Source organism: Zosterops lateralis (assembly GCF_965231275.1).
Source record: "Zosterops lateralis genome assembly, chromosome: 25".
In the NCBI taxonomy this organism is placed as follows: domain Eukaryota; kingdom Metazoa; phylum Chordata; class Aves; order Passeriformes; family Zosteropidae; genus Zosterops; species Zosterops lateralis.
Genome location: NC_139785.1, coordinates 3,250,781 through 3,264,569, shown reverse-complemented (window position 1 = coordinate 3,264,569; position 13,789 = coordinate 3,250,781). Strand labels below are relative to the sequence as shown.

Below are 13,789 nucleotides of genomic sequence, written 5' to 3'. Positions count from 1 at the left end.
TTATTATTATTATTATTCCCTCCTGCCTTTTTTAGAATTTTATCAAAATGTTTATTTTGTAAGCATTTTTTTTCCTATTTGTTGGCGCTTAATTTTTTTTTTTTTTGGTGATGTTTGTCTTCCTTCTTGTCGCCCTCGAGCAGCAGCAGTGTGGTGTTAACATTCCCCCCCAAAAAAAAGCACCATGGCAACCTCTCAGTGTTCTTGCCTTCAGTGGTCAGCCAGCAGAAGTCTCCAAAGGTAAAAATATCCTGTATTTTTAATATTATTTTATTTTTCCTCCTCTCTATTTAGTCTTTGACTGGTTTAATTTTAACCCTGGGAGTTAAACAAGAGTGATGCTTCCAGATAAAGGGTTTTGGTGAAAGTACCTGAATGTACGGAGCCCTCAGGAGAGCAGTGGGTATTCCCAAGGAATGGGTATATCCGGATAAAAGGGGGATTTTCAGGGGGTTTTGTACATTAAAAAATTAAAGATTAAAAAATTAACACCCAATTAAAGTTGGGTGTTTCAAAGGTTGATACATCCAGCAGAGCTGGTTTGCTTCTCCCTCTGGATAGAGGAACTTTTTGGGAACACCTTAAAGGTTGTGGAGAAACTTTGGGACTAAAAAAACCCACGTTTCTGATGTGTTTTACAATTGTAAAATGCAGGGAATTGGGAACACCCCATTTTCCCATCTACTCCTGAAATCTGTGATTTTATTTGCCTGAATATTGGAGACCTGAGAAACCCTTGAAACTCCCCTAAAGCTGGAAGGGAAAAGTGAACATTTGGATGTTGGCAGAGCTCAGGGTTCAGCTCCTCGGGGCCCTGGGTGAAGGTGGTGGCTGCAGCCCTTGCTCGGGGCCCAGGACCTGGACTTGGCTCTTTTCACTCTCTAAGTGACTAATTCTGGCAAGGTTCTCTCAGTTCCCAGAAATAAGAGGCTCCGTCTCTTCCTCAGCTTGTTCAGTTAGTGGAGAAAAATTAAGAGCAGGCACTGGGTTAATTATTGCATTTATTAATCTGTAAGTGTGAACATGATCATGGTATTTCAAGGTATCTAAAGAACCCAAAAAAATGAGTGGTGGTGTTTTTTTTTTTTTTTTTTTTTTTTTTTTTTTTTTTTTTTTTGTTTTGTGAGGTTTTTTGGTGGTGGTTTTTTTTGTTTTTTTGGGGTTTTTTTTGTTTGTTTGTTTGTTTTTGTTTTGTTTTGTTTTGTTTTTTTCTGGTAAAATGGCTCTTAAAAACCTGACTATCTTCAAATCCCTGTTTGCTGAGTGCAAAGAGAAGCTGCGAGGGTTACTCAAGGCTCACTTCTGACTTATTCCAAGAGTGGATTCATGGGATTTTTTTATCCCATCTTGTTTCCAGAGAGGTTCCAGGTATCAGTGCCATGGATTTTTCAGCTCTGCAGCTCCTGGGGACGAGGGAAGGATCTGGGATAACACAAAGCTGCTTCTGTGTGCACATGCCCCAGACACATGCAGGTAGTTAAAAAATGAGGAATCTTCTTGGCACGTTCCAGGCAGTACCTTATTTCCCCCCCATAAATCTCTCTGCAGATGGAAGTGCAAATTTTCAGCTGCATTGATTCCCATCCAACGCACAGGGGTTTTTTTTTCCATCAGGGTTGGGTTTTTTTAACCTGTTTGGGACTTCTTTAGGAGCAGCTTTGTGATTAATTTCAAATAAGAACAGGCTTTTCTTCTTTTTTCTTTTTATTTTTTTGTTTTTTAACCTGTTTGGGACTTCTTTAGGAGCAGCTTTGTGATTAATTTCAAATAAGAACAGGCTCTTCTTCTACATTTTTTCTTTTGGTGGTTTTTTTTGACCTGGGATTTTTCTCTAGGAGCAGATTTGTGAATAATCCCAAATAAGAACAGGCTCTTCTTTTTTTTTTTTTTTTCAGTTTTTCTTAACCTGTTTGGGTCTTCTTTAGTATTACTTTGTGATTAATTTCAAATAAGAACAGGGTTGTTTTTTTTTTCTCTTTTGCTGTTTTTTTAACCTGTTTGGGACTTCTTTAGGAGTATCTTTGTGATTAATCCCAAGTAAGAACAGGTTCTTTTTTTTTTTTTTTTCTCTCTTTTGGTGGTTTTTTGACCCTGTTTGGGACTTTTCTTTAGGAGCAGCTTCATGAATAATCCCAAATAAGAACAGGCTCTTCTTCTTTTTTTTTTTGGTGGTAACATTTCAGATTTTCTCAGCACACTCCAAACTTCAGGAGGGCTCAAAAAATTAAGTGACTATTTACAATAAATCCCATCAAACATGACTTTATGTTAACGCTCTGAGACACAAATGAAAAAAAACCCATCCCGCTCCAAAAAACCCCAAAGAACCACCATTAAAAAAAAAAAAAAAAAAAGGAGAATGGCCAGTGGTTGAACCAAGTGATTAATCCCAAGTAAGGGCAGGTTCTTTTGGTTTTTTTTCTCTTTTGATGGTTTTTTGACTCTGTTTGGGACTTTTCTCTAGGAGCAGCTTCATGAATAATCCCAAATAAGAACAGGCTCTTCTTCTTTTTTTGGGTGGTAACATTTCAGATTTTCTCAGCACACTCCAAACTTCAGGAGGCTCAAAAAATTACAATAAATCCCATCAAACACGACTTTATGTTAACGCTCTGAGATATAAATGAAAAAATCCATCCCGCTCCAAAAAAACCCGAAGAACCACCATTAAAAAAAAAAAAAAAAAGAGAATGGCCAGTGGTTGAGCCTAATTCAATGTGCATATTTTCCCTGTGAACAAAACAGCATTCCAGCTCTCCCCCTGATGAGAGGGATGTATTGTCAATTAATTAGACTCCCATCATATGTCCTCGGATGCCCTTCCATCATATGCCTTCCATATGTCCCCATGTCATATGCCTTCCATATGCCCCCTGTGTAATTAAACTCCCATCATATGGCTTCCATCATGTGCCATTTAAGTGCATTTACCAGGAGAACGTGGCACTGTTACAGTCCTGGACCTTTTTTTTTTTTTTTTTTTTTTTTGCAATGAGGAGAGGAATGATTCAGCTCAGGAGCTGAAAATGAGGAGAGGAGGAAGCAAAATTAAAAATAAAAATAAAAGAAGGGAAGGTGGTGGTTGGCCTTGAGTGTTGCATTTAATTGCTGGGTTTGTTTCGCTCAGCTCAGAGAGAAGATACAAAAGTGGCTTGTTTTCCTTGGGTTCCATTCCCAAGTTTTGGTTTTTTTTTTTAAAATTCAGTTCAGCCTGTGGATAGCCAGGGAGATAGCGGCTGTTTTTCAGGGAATGTGAAATGCACAAAAAAAAAAAAAAAAAAAAAAAGGAACAGTCCACCTCCTCCCAGAGAAGTGTTTGTCCAGTGATGGGGAAATGGAAACGCTGTCCTTGATTTGGAAGGGGCAGAGTGAAGTGAAGTGAAGGAGCAGAAACAGCCTGGGGAGGGAATTCATGGAGAGGAGATGGAAAATCCACTTCCAGCCCTGTCCTCCCTCATGGACCACAGGGATGTGGAGGGCACTGGACTGTCCTTGCCACGGGCAGGGCTTGGGGGATAATGCCCAGAAAATGTGGGGAGGTGGATTCCAAACTGACCGGCATTTATTGGGAATAAAGACCAAAACCAGGCACTGATGGTTACATGTGCAATGTAGGAAACTGCAAACATCCCAGGGGTTGTGAGCTCCTGGAGTGGTTTCCAATGACAGGACAACTCATTTTCCTCATGTACAGTTGTGTCTCTGTGCCTTCCTTCTTCCAACAACAACTTTTCTAATCCCAGAAAAGAAGAGACTCCTTTCTCTTTTAGGATTAGACTCTTTTCTCATTTAGGATTAGACTCTTTTTTAATTTGAGATTAGACTCTTTTCTAATCCAAATCAGACCTGACAGAAGAGCGGTGACTTCCAAGGGTGTTCTGCTCCAGCTTTGCAGGAATTGCAGAAATCCCAGGTGTGCACCCAGAGATCCCAGCCACAAACCCAGAAATCCCAACCACACACACCCAGAAATCCCAACCACACACCCACAAATTCAGCCAGGCACCCAAAAATCCCAACCAGGCACCCAGAAATCCCATCAATGCACCCAGAATTTCCAGCCATGCATCCCAAAATCCCAACCACACACCCAGAAATCCCAGCCACACACTCAGCAGTCAGGAAAGAGATTGAAAGGACAAAAAATAAAGTAAATTAGTCATTTGTGCTAAGATCTCTCAGTTAAAAAATTCAGAGTATTTTGTAGCCTATCCCATATTACCAACAGTTCAAACTCCCACAGCCTGGGGATCAGTGTATCCCTAAAAACTTTCTATTCCAGTTGCTAGAACATGGAAAAAACTCAATATTTGGATGTACTCTGCCTAGGTGAAGTCAGCATTGACCCAAAACTCATCCTGGATTTGCTGTGTGGGCATTTCTGTAACACAGGTGCCTCCCTGAGGGACAGGTGACAGCTCTTGCTCTGGCTCAATCTTTAATTTTCCACTCAATCCTCATTTAAATCACACACAGAAAACACAACCAGCCCATCTGAAAGCTTTATGTCATTAGGAAAATGATTTGGGAAAATATTTCGTGGTCTTGCACCGTCATTAGTTTGCCACAGCTGTAAAGTGGATATTGAGGGAAGCTTTTAAACCTCTTGTAGGGCACCACTGAAATTATTATCTGCCCAGAATTGCTGCCCAACTGTTGCATTCTGAAATATTTTATTCTTCTGGCTCGCTTGGGCTGCAGGAAAATCGTCCCAGTAGTGCTCATGGCAGATTTTATTTTGCTTCTCTGTTCTCTGATGCTTGTGGAAGATGAGACTTTCATCATTACAGAGATTTTTTTTTTTTGTCCTTCTTTTTTTGTTTTTTTCCTTAACCAGAGTTCTCTCTATTTCCACGCCCAGCTGAAACTCTGCTGCCACCCTCCTCAATCAGATGCACGAAGCAGAGTCAAATTTTTGCATTAAAAAAAAAAAAAAGTCCTGTAAGGCCTGGGATGAGATGGAGTGGAATTGCCAGAATGAGTCATTGTTTAATGAATAAGGCCCTGAGTGTTCTATTGATGCCATTTCTAAATCTGTGTCATATGGATAGAATTCCTGCCATAACTGGAATTCCAAGCACAGCAACCTTTGGAGCTGAATGATGATGATGATGATGATGATGATGATGATGGTGATGATGATGGGGTTCTGCATGAATTGATCTGGACTCTGCCACACTCACAGCTGATCAGAGTGTTAAAAATAAGACAATTTTATTGCCCAGACTATTTAAAGAGCAAAGTAAAAGGAAGGGGAAGGGGATGCATTCCCAAATATTTTGGATTTTCCTCTGCTGTGGGAAATTTCCAGATATGAGATTTCTGTTCCAGTTTGCTTTTATTGTTTGAACCCTGCTGGTCCAACACCTCAATCAGGAGTTTGGCCCTGAGTGGACACAGGATTTATCCCAAAAACTCAGAAAAGCCTGAACTTGGTTTCACACCAAACCCAGAGCTCAGAAATGCTGCTGCTCACAGCTCTGGAGATGCCAGGAGAGGGAAGTTCTCTCTCTGTGCGTGTGTGTTGGAGTTTAAAAGTATAAAATTTTAATCTGTAAGGGACTCAGATGTCCTTGCAGTGAGATGGGAACACCGATTGCAGTTCTCAGAGCATGAGCTGGAGTGGAGCAGCTCAGGATTTGGGGATGAACAGTCTGAGGCCACAGCAGAGATGGGAACACACATTTCTCTCTCTTTTAACCAAATCTCTCTCTTTTAACCAACTTTTTCCTTCCCATTCCCACTTCTCCCTCTTCATAATTTGGGGATTTAGGTGTGAAACCAAGTTCAGGCTTTTCTGAGTTTTTGGGATAAATCCTGTGTCCAGTCAGGCTTCAGTCAGGGCCAAACCCCTGATTGTGGTGTTGGACCAGCAGGGTTTGAGCAATAAAAGCAAACTGGAACAGAAAATAAATCTCACGTCTGGAAATTTCCCGCAGCAGAGGAAAATCCAAAATATTTGGGAATGCATCCCCCTCTTCATTTTAATTTGCTCTTTAAATAAGACAGAGCTCCTGGTTGCCCTGACTCTGCTGCTGCTCCAGGCAGTCCCACTTGCATATATTTAGATTTATACATTCAAACTATAAATTGTATTCTCTAGTCTGCTCGTGCTATAGGGTGAAATTGGCCTCTTTGTGCAATGTCATGGCCCTGTTTCCTGGTGAAATAAGTTCAAGAATCAGGTTTCTGGGGCAGACGTGGAAAGAAATTGAATTTTTTCCTTTTGTCTTACGAGCAGTGGCTCCTCCTTCCCATCAGCTCCACTCCAGACCCTTCTTAAGAGTCACTGAATTGTTGATGGGCCACCAGCCTTTGCTGCTTGTTTTGCTTATATCCATTAGATTCACAACTCAATCCATGAATTTTAGTTTATTATGAACATTTTAAGCCTCGTTCCTCTGATAAAATGGGAGTGGATAAACCCCTGCTCGACATTAAAGGGAAGATTTTGGGTCCAAAGACACTAAGATGGCACAGGAGCTGTTCCACCAAATCTGGGAGGGAAAAAAGTGGCTAAAAAGGTGCCAGCAAAAAGCAGAGGTAAATCTGAAATGGATGCACTGAACCTTTCCCATCAGAAAGAAAAAAAACAAACAAATGGATGTTCAGAGGAAAAGAAAGGATGAGGAGGGAATCCCTCAGTTTCACAAAGTGAGTGCAAGGAGAGGAGTAGTGAAATTAAATAGTGACAAATTGAAACTGTTTTGTAAAGCAACTCTTTTTCCACCAGTATTTAATTAAAATAATAATAAAAAAAGAAACCTAATTGCTTTTAGAAGTTAATGGGAACTGTGCAAGTCTAGAACAGATGAGATACTTCTGTTTTTAATAACCGTACACAGAATTTTGGGTGTTCATTGTAGTAACTTTGGAGCTGAGTTAGACTCCATCAGGTTTGGGATGAAAAGCAGCAACTCCAGAGCAGGGAGAGTCCAGTGGGAAGGGCAGATTTGGGCTGTGCAAAGCTGCTAATTCTGGTCACTATTGGGGGAAAATGTTGGGGAAGTCTGGAGTGTGGCCCAGTCCGTGGATGGATCCTCCAAAGGAATGAGCATTTCCCATTGGGAGGTAAAAGTGAAGGGGGAATGGATGGAGGGATGGATGGATGGATGGATGAGGGATGGATGGATGGATGAGGGATGGATGGATGAGGGATGGATGGATGGATGGATGGATGGATGGATGGATGGATGGATGGATGGATGGATGGATGGAGGGATGGATGTTTCCCTTCCCTGGGCTCACAGGCTGACAGCTCCAGTGTTCATGGCAATTCTTCACATGTGTGGAACTGAGTAATTCCTGCCCAGTGCAAATGAGAGCAGAGAAAGGGTAGAGACATCCAAGACCAGGCAAAGCATCCCTGGGAACAAAAGCCAGGTCAGCCAGGCCACAGATCTGCACCTGAACATGGATGGAGCCCTGGACACTGAGAGTTTCAGACTCACTGTGCTGACAGGCTCTGACCCCCAGGCAAACACTGCATTGACCTGAGGCCGTGGAAAAGGCTCCCAAACCTGAGTGACAGCACTGGGATTGTGGGTGTGGGGTTTGGATAGAAGTGTGTGATAGCACAAGGTGGGAAAACTTAGAGTTTGAGGGTTTAGAATATAGTGATATATATATATAAAGCAAGATGGAGGATTTAGGGCAGAGGCTGAGTCCTTCTTTTTCATCTTCTTCTCCATGGTCTGGGTGGTGTTTTGTAATTGGATAGAAAAATCCTCATTGCAGCCACGGGTGGTTGGCTGTTGGGTTAAAAGTAAAAATAATTTAGCTGTCGTCTTATAATTGGACAGTTTATCCTTAAAAGGCCTTGTAGAGAGAGAGAATAGAGGCCATTTTTTACCTAGTTAGCTGGAAGTGCTGTAGAACTCAGAGCCTGTTAGACTGTAACATAGATAAGAATTAATAAACATCTGAGTCTGAACAAGAAACACCATCTTGTGATTTTAATCTCGACTCTGGCAAAAAAAAAAAAAAAAAAAAAAAAAAAAAAAAAAAAAAAAAGCAACTTCAAGCCACAGATCTGCACCTAAACACGGGCTGTGGCCTTTTTTTCCTCCTCAAGAAATTTAATGTAAGCCTGGCTTTACCAGAAGTTTCAGGAGCAGTGGGGATCACACCTGGATTTTTTCTTTCACTCTCTTTTCAGTGTGGGGTCACTCCCCAGCCATCCTTGTGGTGCAGGAGCTCAGGTTTGGGGTGAGGTTTGGGGTCACCTCAGTCATCCTTGTGGTGCAGGAGCTCAGGTTTGGGGTGAGATTTGGGGTCACCCCAGCCATCCTTGTGGTGCAGGAGCTCAGGTTTGGGGTGAGATTTGGGGTCACCCCAGTCATCCTTGTGGTGCAGGACTCAGGTTTGGGGTGAGATTTGGGGTCACCCCAGCCATCCTTGTGGTGCAGGACTCAGGTTTGGGGTGAGATTTGGGGTCACCCCAGCCATCCTTGTGGTGCAGGACTCAGGTTTGGGGTGAGATTTGGGGTCACCCCAGCCATCCTTGTGGTGCAGGAGCTCAGGTTTGGGGTGAGATTTGGGGTCACCCCAGCCATCCTTGTGGTGCAGGACTCAGGTTTGGGGTGAGATTTGGGGTCACCCCAGCCATCCTTGTGGTGCAGCAGCTCAGGTTTGGGGTGAGGTTTGGGGTCACCCCAGCCATCCTTGTGGTGCAGGACTCAGGTTTGGGGTGAGATTTGGGGTCACCCCAGCCATCCTTGTGGTGCAGGAGCTCAGGTTTGGGGTGAGATTTGGGGTCACCCCAGCCATCCTTGTGGTGCAGGACTCAGGTTTGGGGTGAGATTTGGGGTCACCCCAGCCATCCTTGTGGTGCAGCAGCTCAGGTTTGGGGTGAGGTTTGGGCTCATCCCAGCCCCTGGCAGCCCCTTTGTGCTCCTCAGCTCAAGTGAGATTTAAGGAATTGCTGTGAGCAGCAGGTCAAACCCATTCCCGGGTTAATGGCCCTGGTGTGGCTTTGGTGAGGAGTTTGTTTTGCTCCTGTTTGAAGTGGCCTCTCATCCCCTGGGACAACAAACAGCGGCCGGGGCATCCCCGAGTGGCTCCCAGTGGGGTCTGCAGCCTGGCACTGCCTCTGCTCCCTTGGATTTGCCTGTCCTTTCTCAAAGGGGTGTGGAGGAGGAGGGGGGTTGGAAAAAAAAGAATGAGGAAGAGAAGGGGAAATTGGGAGGGAAGAAGGGAAAACTGGAGGGAAATTGGAAGGAGAAACAGGAAGGAAATTGGATGAAAAGAAGGGAAAACAGGAGGAAAATTAGAAGTGAAAAAGGGAAAATGGGATGGAAATTGGAAGGGAAGAAGGAAAAACAGGAAGGAAATTGGGAGAGAAGATGAGAAAAGAGGAGGGAAATTGGGAGGGAAGAAGAGAAAATAGAAAGAAAATTGGGAGGCGAAACAGGAGGGAAATTGGGAGAGAAGAAGGGAAAATGCGAAGGAAATTGGGAGGAAAAAAGATATAACAGGAAGGGAAATTGGAAGGAAAGAATATAGAAAGAAAATTGGGAGGGAAAACAGGAGGGAAATTGGGAAGGAAGAGGGGAAAACAGGAGGGAAATTGGGAGAGAAGAAGATAAAATAGGAAGGGAATTGGAAGGGAAGAAGATAAAACAGAAAGGAAATTGTGAGGGAAAACAGGAAGGAAATTGAAAAGGAAGAAGGGAAAACAGGAGAGAAATTAGGAAGAAGGGAAAACAAAAAGGAATTTGGAAGGGAAGAAAGGAAAACAGGAAGGAAATTGGCAGGGAAGGAGGGAAGGCTCCACTGCTCTGCACTGCAGATCTGCAGCTGATTTCAGAGAGGGCCCTTCCCTCCTGACGTGGGAAAGGAACTGATTTTATAAGAGGCCTGAGATTGTTCAGTCTTGTGCTTGTCTTCATTTGCATGCGAGAGTAATTATTAAATGAGGAATTAACCAGGGGAAGTGTTAATGGGAAAAATACAATCAGTGTCCAGTGCATTCCATGTTGGGAAAGGTGCACTGAGGCTGCTCAGTCAGGGCTGGTTGGGGGTTTCAGGATAGAAGTCACTGCTCAGAAATATCAGATTTATTTTTATATTAATAATGTATAACACAGTAATTTTATAATAGAAGAAAATACGAGTTATAATGTAAATATTATAAATGCAATGTTTATAATATTAAATCAAATTTTTATATTTAGTTTATTACTCAGCTCTCAGAAACAGGGAACTCTCAGTCCATGCTCAAGTCAAGGATTAAATGTTTAATCCATAAATTAGTGCTGGGAGTCAAGAAAAGTCTGCTTGACATCCGAAATCACAGAGAGGTTTTATTCTCTGTAAGAAAAAAAAAACCCAACAAAACAACCCTCTCCAAATTATTTAAAGCCTTTTTCTCTGGGCCAGTGTTTGCTCTTGTTCAGGAGTGACTTGGTTCACTCAGGATTTTCCTCTCTAAAAGTAGCTGGTTCCTGCCTTAACTTGCAAAGGAAATGTTTCCAGGGATTCTGCTCTGAATTTTGGTTGTGGGATCGATGTCTTTGGTCCCCTCCCTGTCCCTAAATCAGCTCCCTGTGCCAGTGACACTCAGTGTTGCCTTCAGCCCCAGGAATGGGGAGCTCTGCTGTAAATTCACTTTATTTTTGCTTCTTACTCTGACATCTCAAAGGGTTCAGACTCCCAGGATGGTTTGGGTTGGAAAGGACCTTTAATTTAATTCCATCACCTTCCACTATCCTGAGCTGCTCCAAGCCTCATCCAACCTGGCCTTGGACACTCCCAGGGATGGGGCAGCCACAGCTTCTCTGGGAAATCCATTCCAGGGCCTCCCCACCCTGACAAGGAGGGATTTATTCCCAAAAATCCCATCTAACCCTTCCCTCTGCCAGGCTGCAGCCATGTCTGGAATACCATCCAGCACAAAACCAACCTCTCCTTTTCCTGAGCAGCTGAGGGAGGTTTAAAAGCCCCAAACAGGAGAGAAGCCCCTTGGGAAGGTTCAGGGTTGTGCAGCAGCTCCTTGTGCCACATTGCATCACATCTGAAGGGGCCCTTTTTGCATTATATATTAGCAGGGATTTGTCCTCAGATGCCCTTCTCCTCCGTGCAAGAGCGTTTTTAAATCTTTAATAGGGCATTAGAGCAATTTGCCTGTGATTTAGCTCTAAGTGGGCAAGGAGAGTGGTGACAAACGAAGCCGGGAGGCCCCGAAATTCTCCTGAATATTCCATGTTTTCCTGGAACTGGGAGGGAAATGCTGCCAGGAGAGGTCTTGGCAGGTTTTCGGGGTGGCTGGCCAAGTCTGGAGCAAACGTGGATGGTGAACAGGCTAATAATGCAGCTCTGCTTCCAAGCTCAGACGTATAGAACATACTTTTATTTATTTATTTATTTAAGAAATCCAACCACATGGAGGAGCAAATGTAGTGCTGATACATCTTCCTGAAGGAAAATGGCAAAGGGGGGAAAAAAAACAAGTGTCATCTTGCCATGAGGAAATAAAGGTTATTTTTCCCTTGCTTTTTTTAGGGACTTGAGGGGCTGAAGGAAATGAAATCCAGTGTCTTTCCCACGAGGGCCCCTCGTTAATCAGGAATGGCTTATGGAGCGATAGTTTGTGTCTGAGGGAAGAGGCTGGACTTGTTCAAAGAATGGATTTCCATTGCTAGATTGACAATTTTTTATTTTTTTTCTCGTTGCCATGCGAGTAATTAAAAGTGGCAATTAAGCAGGAAAGTGATCAAATAATCCTGGGGAGCTGCTGCTGCTGCTGCACTTGGCTCCAGGTGGGCCAGAGAGGAGCAGGGACCACCCATGGGGGGAAAATGTGGGAATTTGGGGTTGTCACTGAGTTATCCCAGGTCAAGGTGGGTTTGGGAGGGTTTTCTCTGGGAATTGGTGGGAAACACAAACTTGGAGTTCCTGGAGGCACCAGGTGTGTTGGGAAAGATGGGACAGGAAGGACTTATGAATATGACTGCATGGTAAGAAATACTGCAGATATAAAACCTGTGAGTGAAATAGAAATGAAAGCCAGTTTGGAGATGTGATCATGGCAGGCAGGAAGATGGGGATGAGCTGGAGACAGGAAAACAAAAGACAAGAATGTTGCTTTTCCACCCTGCAAAGGCATCCGGGAACAAGGGCATAAGAAAGGAGTCTATAGAGTTTAGAATATAAAATGACATGGTGATGTAGTAGTTCCCATAGGCTGCATGCAAAGTCTGTAGGTTTTGTATCTCACACCGGTTGGTCAATGTGAATTAGAATATTCAACACAAAAAGAGATAGAATGGATTGGAACAAGGGTGATTGCTCTTCTCTTGGCTCTCCTACCCTCTTCTCTTGCCTCTCTTTTACCCTCTTCTATTCTCTTACCATCTTGGCCCATCCCCTCTCCTCTCTCTCACCTCACTTGCTCCTGCTCTCTCCCCACGTTTTTCCCCTGCTCCTGCCCCGTTTTTACCCCTGAGCTCTCTTCTCTCTCTCTCTCCCCCTCTCTCTTTGGGGCTTTGCTCCAGCCCAGGCTGGTGGCTGAAGGCAAATCCCTCTTTACCCACCACCCTTGGAATAAAAAAGCCACAAGTTTCTAGAACATCTCAGCTCTGCAGAGCTCCTTCTCCCTGCCATCCACGGAAAAATTTCTACACAGGTGGATGAAGGTTGTCATTTCAATCTTGGCCCCTCTTGGTGTGCAGCTCGTGGGGCTTGTCTGGTTTTATTCCTCCACCTTTAGAGTGAAACCATTTATTTTTCTTTATTAAGCCCTCGGTGCAGGCCCAGGAGTTGTGCTCTGGACTCCCTGTGGGGTCTGGGATGAGTCACTTATTTTTCTTTGGTTCCATTTCCCTGCCTATAAAATAGAGGTCCTTGTTCCCTCTGAGGGAGGTGGTAAAGGCAGAGGAACTGATCCTCAATGAGCTGTTCAGACTCTCACGTTGGAATTGTGAGGATCACACTGGGGAGAAATGTTTCTGATGGCCTCTCTCTGTGCTGACACCTTTTTTTAGCTTTACAGAATCAACACTGATAAAATTTATCATCCAAATCCATTTTTAGATGAGAAATACGTTTTGAGTTTGGATTTTTTTTTTTCTTCATTAAATTGTGTCAGGTGTAGTGGTAGAAAGCACCAAAAAATATTTTGGTGCCCTCCCCTTGGGTTTCATTCTTAAGCAGTGGCTGGAATATGGATTTTTAATTTTTTTTTTTCTTGTGAGAAATATGGTTTGGATTTTTTTCTTTTCTTCTTTAAATTGTGTCAGGTGTAGCAATAGAAAACACCAAAAAATATTTGGGTGTCCCACTCTTGGGTTTCATTCTTAAGCAGTGGCTGGAACATGGATTTTTTTTTTTCCTTGTGAGAAATACAGTTTGGATTTGGATATTTTTCTTCTTTTCAGGTGTAGTAATAGAAAACCTGGGAAAGATGTCCTTGTTCCATCTTTTAAGTCATTCCACCCTCTCTTTAAAAAGCAAGTGCTGGTGAGGAGGGTGAGGGCTCTGACAGGGGTCTGGGGGATGTGGGAGGATTCTGGGGCTTTGAGGTTCCTCAGGTCCCTCTGATCTCTCAGGGCTCTCCCCAGACAATAATGAAGGCTCGGGGTCCCAGCTCCTCTCTTGGTGCAATAATTCTGTTATCAAGGGTTGAAAACAGCCCCCAGTGAATTTCTGGAGGAGATGGGAATGGATCTGTGCACTGCACCCTCCAATCTGGGAATTACAATCTTTATTTTCCACAGCCACCCTGGCAATCCACTCCAGACCATTATTATCACACATTACAAACCCCACGTAACGTGATTTATTATCACAG

General features: G+C 43.4%; 1 protein-coding gene across 1 annotated transcript in view; it reads left to right on the top strand.

Moving 5' to 3' along the window:
- Nucleotides 1–13,789, top strand: part of LOC310918922 (uncharacterized protein) — a gene marked incomplete at its 3' end in the record, with an annotated part of 75,861 nt that overhangs the window by 55,691 nt on the left and 6,381 nt on the right. Inside the window, exon 6 of the mRNA XM_083877936.1 lies at nucleotides 144–240. Coding sequence (XP_083734062.1) covers nucleotides 144–240 — 97 coding nt within the window. The remainder of the gene's footprint in view (nucleotides 1–143; nucleotides 241–13,789) is intronic.